This window comes from Mya arenaria, chromosome 4 (genome assembly GCF_026914265.1).
Source record: "Mya arenaria isolate MELC-2E11 chromosome 4, ASM2691426v1".
NCBI lineage: Eukaryota > Metazoa > Mollusca > Bivalvia > Myida > Myidae > Mya > Mya arenaria.
The window spans coordinates 78,077,728-78,087,166 of NC_069125.1; the positions used below are offsets into that span (position 1 = coordinate 78,077,728).

The following is a 9,439-nucleotide window of genomic DNA, read 5'->3' on the forward strand; positions in this document are numbered from 1 at the left end:
AAATTTATAATGTATGAAAGACGGATATATTCTGCACTGGCGTCGGATAGAACGAAATTTCAGTATGATGACGGGAAAAATCCGCTAGGTATCATTACAGTGTATAATCTTCCTTTACTATTGACTTGAAAGTATTTCACAATAGATAGATATGTATCATGTATATTGTGTTGTTATTCCCAAATTATGAACTGCGTATATATAAGTTCAAATTTAAATGTTTTTTTATGGCTTGAGCATTCATAACGGTAGTCATTTCCTAACTTAAGTCAATTTCCTAATATTTTCAAAGTCAAATGAAAAAAAATGTATAAGTGTTTTTAACATATAAGTATATTTATTCAAGGTGAATAGAAATAATGTATGTTGGAAATTCTTTATTTTTTATTTCATATTACACAAAAGATAATAAATTTAGAAAAGTGACTTAAGTGTCGTATTTTCCAAATTATGAACTGCGTACATATAAGTTCACATTTGAATGTTTTATTTATGGTTTTAGCATTCATAACGTGTAGTCAGTTGTCACGCTCGGTCGAGTAAAACTATAGAATCTCAGTAGGAGATTTCGTTGAATACACGATTTCCAATTGTGATGGCTTTATAATCATTGTCTAACAACTACCTGAATAGTTCTACTTCGTTTGAGTTTTAGAAGCTTTATATTGATAGTTACTCCAGCGCAGTTGAACGAAACAGTCAACATTAATTGGGATTGACCAGAACGTTCTGGCCAGATGTTGAACCATTGTTTAAAGCTGCACTCTCACAGATTTACCGTTTTTACAACTTTATTTATTTTTGTTTGGGAAAGAGCAATTTTTTGCGCAAATGTCTGCAAACCAACGATAAAAGATTGCTGACAAAAGATCAGATCGCAGATTTCCATATTTCCGTTCGAAAATCAATGTTTTATGGCTTAAACCGTTACTAACGGTTTAAGAAAAATGCATAAAACATCCATTTTTGAACTTAAATGTAAAAATCTACCATCTAATGTTTTAGTAGCAGTCTAATATAACTGGTTTTCATGCATTTTCGCAAAAATTGGCTCGTTCGAAGACATAAAATAAAAAAGTTGTCAAAACGTTCAATCTGTGTAAGTGCAGCTTTAAAATGTTTCCTTTTTTAAATTAAATATCTTTCTTGCTTAAAGGCTACGTTTATTTCTAAATGTCTCATTTCAAGGAAAGAACAGAAAAATACATTTTCTGAAAAAATAATTGGCAAACAAAATATTGCTTTGACTATAGCCCATTCTCAAATTCGATGCATGCTTGGCATTCCATAATCAGAACGAGTCTTAGATGGGTCAGATGTAAACAAAGATTCCAGTCATACTAGCCATGGCTGCCACAGGTGATAGCAGTGATCTGAATTTAGGAAAAAGCTATAGAATATCAAATTATTTCTGTTGTGTTTCATTTTTGTAACTCTAATGGAAGATATTACTTAAATGTGAACTTTTATAAAATTGCAATAGTAGAAGGAAAACGTAAAATATGGATTGCCAAAATCAGGAGAGACAAAGGGCCTATGTTTCAGGTACCGTATGTTTAATATACATAATTATTATCGTATATTTTATCAAACATGCAGTAACATGTGTGATGTTCTTTCATCTAATTCAAATTACGTTTAACTTTGATATTAAAAAGTTTCCTTTCTAAAATGGTTTCTGGTGTGTTTTAATTGAAAAAGAATCGAATACAGTACCGTAAATGTTCTTATAACAACACTCAGTTTTATATTTATGGTATATTTTAGATTTCTTAAACAACAGTGTTTTGTTCAAAACACTTCACCAAAGATGACTATACTGGTTGGACTCCAAACAGAAGACGTGTAATGCCAGATACTGTTCCCAATATTTTTGACTGGTAGAAGAAGAGACCAAAGCGGAGAGAGCTTAAGAGAGATGATACTCGCACCACATGAGACATCATCAAAACAGTAAGAACATCACCAACATATTCTAAAATATATATAGGATTTCATTAAGGCAACCTTGAAATGAAATGTTTAAGTTAAGAATAGAACAATATTAAACATAAGACTTTTCCTTTGCAGACAAAAGAGCAGCAGCAATGACATATTTGAAGAACATTCCTCAACAAGTGCAATGTTCACAGCTGTTCATTTGCATGTCGACTACTATAAAGAGGAAATCGGACAATTAAAAGAACAATTACAAAACAAAAAAGAAGAGTGTGTCAATTTAAACAAAAATGATATATCATGCAAATACATACAATTTGTTCCCTATAATTGACACAGTTGATACTTTTGTATTTTTAACATATGCATGTATTTAAATAAAAGAAGTGAAAAGAATGTGTCCACTTTGTCTTTCACATTATCCCAAAGATCTCGGTTAAGATATAAGGCTTCTTTATGGTCATTCTTACACCTTACAAAAAATCACACTACTCAATTAAGTCCTGTCAATGCCGACTGAGAAAGGCTTAAAAAATGTGCCACATGAGGTGCCATTGATGAACGGATCAAAACCAGTTTTGTTGTCAATATCTACCTACAAAAGCAACAGAAAGGAAATTGTAAAAAATAAAGAACTGTACTTAATATGCTCTTAATATATGCATAATCAAGCTATCAAGAAAATAATTACTGTTGTTTTATAAAGAATAATTCAACACTCATAACAAATAAAAAAGTGCAGTGCACCTGAACAGTGTATGGCACTTCATTCTTTCGTTGAGTCTTTTGACATTTTGCTGACACTCTGCAACCAGACTCTGTTTGGTGAACTGTAAGGGGTGTTTTAATTAGATGAAGTATGGTACCATACTTCTTTAGAATTATGTGGGACTGAGAAAAGCTCAGAACCTTAAAAAAGGGTCAGTTTGACACCTAGTGACCAACTGTATATAAATGTTTGTTTCAGAGAAATTGTACTTTACAATAGGCTTAGTCCTTCTTATAGACAGTACACCTAATTAACTGTAAGCATCATTAGCTAAATGTGCTGGCCTAACAATTAAGAGTAGTCGGAGAAACTATAAATGCATTAGATATGGTTTATTTTCTGATAGTATCAGGACTATGTAAACAGAGTATGGCAATTTAAGTTAATGTACATGTACTTCAATCATATGAATAAAACATATAGTCTTACCTTTCAAATAATGAATCTATCCATCAATGTTAAACTTGTAACCTTGGTTTATGAATTTATTACCAGATAAAATCTTGTTTTCTTTTTATAATACACATCAAAAGAGAAATTATAGCTGGCCATGTTGGCTTATCAGCTGTGTTTACATCTGACTCAACTAAGCCTCGTTCTGAGTTGGCCCATACGTTATTCATGAGAGCTTATTAAGAAGGGTCTAATATTGGCATGCATCTACAAACTAAAAACAATCAAAATATCGTCATCAGTAAATGTGTGGGTCATCGCCTTGGAACGGTCATCGAATCAGAAGTTATATAACAAACCTAGTGATATTCATCACATAATATGCTCGTTTCTCACTTATATAATTAACCGAATCTCACCCTTGTATATAAAATAGGAGTTTCGTTCATTTGATAAAGTATGTGCTCTGAAGTGTTAAACATTTTTTAGCCTATCCTGAATGTTTTGGAAGCTAATGCACTTTTTATAGTACTTACATTGCTCTCACGTTAAAAGTAAGGTTAGAATTATTAACTCAAATATGCTTGAAGAGAAGTATTCAACTTTACTAGTAGTATGCTTTTAGTATGTTTTATTTGCAAAATAAGATTGTATTGTTTGTTTATTATTTTTATATTATATCTGATATATGTGACTTTTAGTTTAATGATCATCATTTTCAAGGTTTACTTTGTATATAGGTTGCATATATAATCATTTACCAATAGTTTGTAAACATCCCATATATATATATATATATATATCTACAGGTAGAAGCTATTTATTTCTCTATTCACATAGCTTCATAATTAAATTAAGTTGAGTTCATTTGACCTGACTCATAAAACTTGTCGTTATTTTTATTTCAGAAACAATTTTTTGGCCAATTAGAAATGATACTTATTGAAGTCATTTTGTTTAATAACATGTGCCTACCGAAGTTGACTATGTGATTGTTTAGCGAAAATGTCACTTTAAATTGTTTTGCTATAATAAAGCAATATACTAGAATAAAAAGAACACATGTTGAGATTATACTGGCGTCAGTTAATAGCTGACGTCATCATCGTTTTGTTGGCGACAGTAACCATACAATTATATTTTGCATATGTTGTGCTCTAACTATTTTTTCAATAATACATACAACTCATCACGTAACATTTTCCCAGTCTAAACAATTATTTGCCAACATCTTTTTTTCCTAAAAACTGAGAAGGAAATCATTTTGTCATATTGCGTTAAAACGTTAACACTTGATCTGTCTATAAGCGTGTTTTTATTTACTGCTGAGTATCTAAGTCCATGTACTGGTTAACACATTTCTGTTCTTCATGTACAAGGTATCATCCCAAGGACAAATGTGTATCGGCAAAAGCATCAATGACAGCACCGAACGCATTTACAATGATCCTGGAATCTACTTCTTCGTGATAACACTGTTTCGACATATTCCTGTCAACATTTAAGGAGGTTCTAGGGATGTCTTTGAATCCTGTCACAAATTCTTGGTCACCGAGGATATGTTTTGTTCTTTCTTCAATCATTCTTGCAAGAAAACGCTGTCTTTAATAGCAACTTTGTTTTTGTCAAGCATTATAAACTGTTCCCATTTATTTGGGAGCCGAACTATCTATCAATTTTCTAGCCAGTTGACGTTTCCTCATTCTCATTTTACTGTCGTTAGATAAGGTTGGCGAAGTTATGAACGACTCTCAAGAAATCAGATCCTCTGAATGTGGTATTCGCTGATTAAGAAAGGGGGACGCCCATAGGTTTGAAACTGATACGTCGCTGCCACATGTATGGGAACAGTACAGGATTTGAATGTACCAGTATGACTTGTATCTGGAACAAGTAGAAAAGCAAGCTATTTCTAAAGTACATTGTACATCACATTGGAAAGCAAATGTCAGCAGATGACTAGACATAACATTCTTCGTTTTCTTGATTTGACGGGATGTGAAGCGTAGTCTTCAGTCTCGGGAATGGATAAGGAACATTTGTTTGCTTGGTGTACGGGGATTATCTTGAAAAATAAATTAAAACACTGACATTGTTTCAAAATGCAAGATGCACTTTAGTGATTCTAACCCCAACTACAGAGCCATTAGAACTGCTGGAGACCACCTGCAGGCATGTATTGGAACTGCAGTTAGCTCGTGCCGTCCTTCAGGTGTGCATTGGAACTACAGTTAGGTGTTATCCTCCTACAGGAATGCATTGGAACTACTGGTAGCTCGTATCCTCATACAGGGATGGATTGGAACTACAGGTAGCACGTGTCGATCTACAGGGATGGATTGGAACTACAGGTAGCTCGTGTCGATCTACAGGGATGGATTGGAACTACAGGTAGCTCGTGTCTATCTACAGGGATGCATTGGAACTCAGGTAGCTCGTGTCCATCTACAGGGATGCAATGGAACTGCATGTAGCTCGTGCTAATCTACAGGGATACACTGGAACTGCATGTAGCTCGGGTCCAACTACATGCATGCATTTGAACTGCAGGTTGGTCGTGTTCAACAACATGTATGCATTGGATCTGCATGTAGGTCGTGTCCATCTACATGCATACATAGGAACTGCATGTAGCTCGTGTCAATCTATAGGCATACATTGGAACTGCATATAGGTCGTGTCCATCTACAGGCATACATTGGAACTGCATATAGGTCGTATTCTCCTACGGGGATGCATTGGAACTGCAGGTAGCTCGTGTCCACCTACAGGCATTAATTGGAATTGCATGTAGCAAGTGCCGATCCACAGGGATGCATTTAACTGCAAGTTGCTCGTTTCCATCTACAGGGATGCATTTGAACTGCAAGTTTCACGTGTCCATCTACAGGGATGCATAGGATCTGCATGTAGCTCGTGCAAACTTTCAGCCATTTATTTAAATTGCATGTGCCAATCTACAGGCATGCATTGGAACTGCATGTAGCTCAAACACCACCTACAGGCAGGTAGCCGATGTCCATATGTAGGGATAAATTGGTAGGTAGTTCATGCCCATCTACATGCAGGTAGCTAGTGCGTACCTACAAGCTATTATTGTTACTGCATGTAGCTCGTGCACATATACAGGCGCGCACTGGAACTGCAGATAGCTCGTGACCAACTTAATGCATGCATTGGAAATGCAAGCAGTTTGTGACTACCTACAGGCTGGTTGATTGTGCCAATTTTCAGGCAGTTATCTTGTGGCCATAAACAGGTATGTACTTGAACTGCAAGCAATTTGTGACCACCTACAGGCATGCATTGGAAAGGCAGGTATATTGTGCCTATCTATAGGCATGAATTGAGACTGCATGCGGCGCCAGGCAACCTTAAAACATGCATTTGAGCTGCAAGGTGTTTGTCCCCACCTACAGACATGTAATAGAACTGAAAGTAATTTGTGCCTATCTATATGAATGCACTGAGTCTACAGGTAGTTCGAACTTACCTTACGGCATGCATTTGAACTACAAACAGTTGGTGTCCACATTCAGGCAAATTGGAATTATATCACAATCAAAACATTATTCAGAAACAAAAGTCCGATTCCCTTTTGAAGTAACTGTGGTTTATTACTAGCCTCCTTCAAATGGTCACGTCTTTTATAAAACTAAAAAAGGTTCTGCCACCTGTTCTTAACACGAACAATTTTCCCCCCAAATCACCCAATATTTGATCACTTGCAGTCGAAATCCTTTACCTCGATATTCCAGGGACCTAATTACTTCGAGCTTTCGGAATATCGAGGCAAGCGGTTATGCTGAAAACTGAATATTTCATACAATGATTAACACATGAACATGCGTCATATTTTATTCACATTCACTGAACATGTAAATATTTTAGATAGCACATTTAAATCATTCAAGCCACATGGCTTGTGCTCGGGCTCTCTGTCACCGGCAAGGAATCTGGCTCTTACTTGGTCTTTTTTCAACCAAGTTTAAAGCCTGTTCCGCGGAATGCCAAAGTCTTCTGCAATTTGCTTTTTTGTATTATCATTTTGATAAAAAAATAGGAATGTTATTGAAAATAGTGTTGATTTTAATTAATTTGCCTTTATCGTTTACTGCAGATTTTTTGTTTCCTTTTAATATATTTGAAAATATTGAGTTAATGTTTCTTTTATTAAATTAAGAAGAGAGAGAGAGAGAGAGAGAAAGAGAGAGTTGAACTGCATTATTTATTTATTGCAAAATGTTGTTTTTACCATTCATATGTGCATCTTATATTGAAATAAATCTATGTATCTATTTCTTCTCTGCTGTACACATTCATAACACTTTGTTGTGTATATTGGCAATCTGGGGTTGCGCTGCAAAGATAATAGTGGTGTGTAACCGAAAATATATTGTTGAGTCGTAAATTTAGGTAATAAAAAAGAACACGTGTATGTGAATTCTATTCTTTCTTCCCCCAAAAATTAAGTAAAAGAATAACATGGTGGAGAATCCAAACTTTTAGTATAAATATAAACAATTCTGTGCAAGATCCGATGTGGGATTTCCAGGGCAAAGACGATGTGGAATTCGGTTTGGGGCGACATTCGATCAGCAGCCGCGACGTCAACGGACACGGTCACCGATGCGAACCTAGATTTCAAAGTTTTCGAAACCAGCACATGAACATGGACGAATCTTTCTCTGGCCAGGAATATGCTTTCCAGCTGGTTGACACAACAGGACAGGATGAGTACTCCATACTACCTCAGTCATATTTCATGAACATTGACCGCTACATTCTAGTCTACTCAGTAAACTCTCTGAAAAGTTTTGAAGTGCTACATTTCGTGTATGACAAGCTGCTCGACATGAAGGGGAACATCGGCCATGTTCGTAGCATCCTCGTTAGCGACATGTCAGATCTCAGCATGGAGAGGGGGGGGTCAGATGCCGGCAGGCGCTTAAATGAGTGGAAGACACCGTTCATGGAGACATATGGCAAAGAACAATTTACTATAAGCCGCTTGTTCGATCAGATCATCATGACATTGGTGAAAGCTGTAATGTCAGAGAAGAAGGACTGTGTAATCTTTTAGACCCCATTGCCATGGAGACAGCTAATTTCCACTGTGTTGACTTGGCCAAGGATAAACTGTTTAAATGTGAATCGTTAAAGGCAGTACAGAAAAGTGTTTTTTTTTTGAGATTCATGATTTTAGTTTTTGTATGAAAATATCGCTTGTGCGATGTTAAATCAATGTCAAAATGTTTATGAATATGACCTATGTTTTGTCTCAATCAGGGTTACTAACTCTTGTATTGATTGTTGCGATTGTTTTTCTGGTTATTTCCCTTTGCTATCTTACGTTAAATACCTTTGCTCTCAAAGTGATGTTATCTAATGACTGTTTCATATTATTGTTTTTAGAGCATCTAATTATTGGGTTGCTGGTATGACAATTACAATTGTAATACTTTAGAATGTGTATATGTGATGTATGTGTATCAAGTTTAATGTGCCAATATGCAAGTAATTATCTTCCTACATATTGTGTCATAACGTTTTCGCATACTCATGTTGGTCAGGTTTCACATTTGTACCAGTTCTGTTTATTCTTCTGTTAAGTAGTTTATGGGAGTCTGTATGTTGTATTAGATTTAAGGACACTGTGAATAGTATTATGTCTCTTAAGAGGCTCATTTAATATATGTCTTAAGACTGTCCTAAGTTTAACGTTTTTGCAATTGACTGTCATATTAGTTATAGTTTGATTTAAAAAGTCATGCAGGGTATTGTTTCAACAGTTTTCCTTTTCTCGGTTGTCAGTATTAATTATATCAATAGTTTTTACCATCTCTCTTGTATTTGATGTCTGGGACATAGTTGAGGTGATTGCCTGTATATTTGTAGTATGTATGTCGTCTTTGGAAAGGATCCATCCATTGGCATTAATGTGTGTGTGAGTAATTGAGTTAAAGGGCCATCATGTCAGTTGAATCTTGGTACGTCATATGTTATGTTGATCATATTGTGGTAATATTGTGTTTGTTGAGAAACCCCAGATCTGCATTCTCTTCGGAAATTTGGGGACAAATTTAATTTGGGGGGGGGGGGGGGAGATGTTGTGTATTTGTGTATATTGGCAATCTGGGGTTGCGCTCCGAAGATAATAATGGTGTGTAACCGAAAAAATATTGTTGAGTAGTAAATTTAGGTAATAAAAAAGAACAGGTGTATGTGAATTCTATTCTTTCTTCCCCCAAAAATTAAGTAAAAGAATAACCACTTATTAGTTGGAACTCAGCCATTAACATGTAACCAAGCGCCGTTGCTAATATTATTTTAGCGTAG

At 35.3% G+C, this 9,439-nt stretch overlaps 1 protein-coding gene across 1 annotated transcript; it reads left to right on the plus strand.

The window, feature by feature from the left end:
- Nucleotides 1-7,530: 7,530 nt before the first annotated feature.
- Nucleotides 7,531-9,223, plus strand: LOC128229767 (GTP-binding protein Rheb-like). The gene has a single exon (XM_052941586.1). It carries the CDS (start codon nt 7,641-7,643, stop codon nt 8,181-8,183), a length of 543 nt encoding a protein of 180 aa, XP_052797546.1. The 5' UTR covers nt 7,531-7,640; the 3' UTR covers nt 8,184-9,223.
- Nucleotides 9,224-9,439: the final 216 nt, after the last annotated feature.

Coding starts and splice junctions, on each gene's coding strand:
- LOC128229767 (XM_052941586.1), top strand. CDS start 7,641: ATGTGGGATTTCCAGGGCAAAGACGATGTGGAATTCGGTTTGGGGCGA.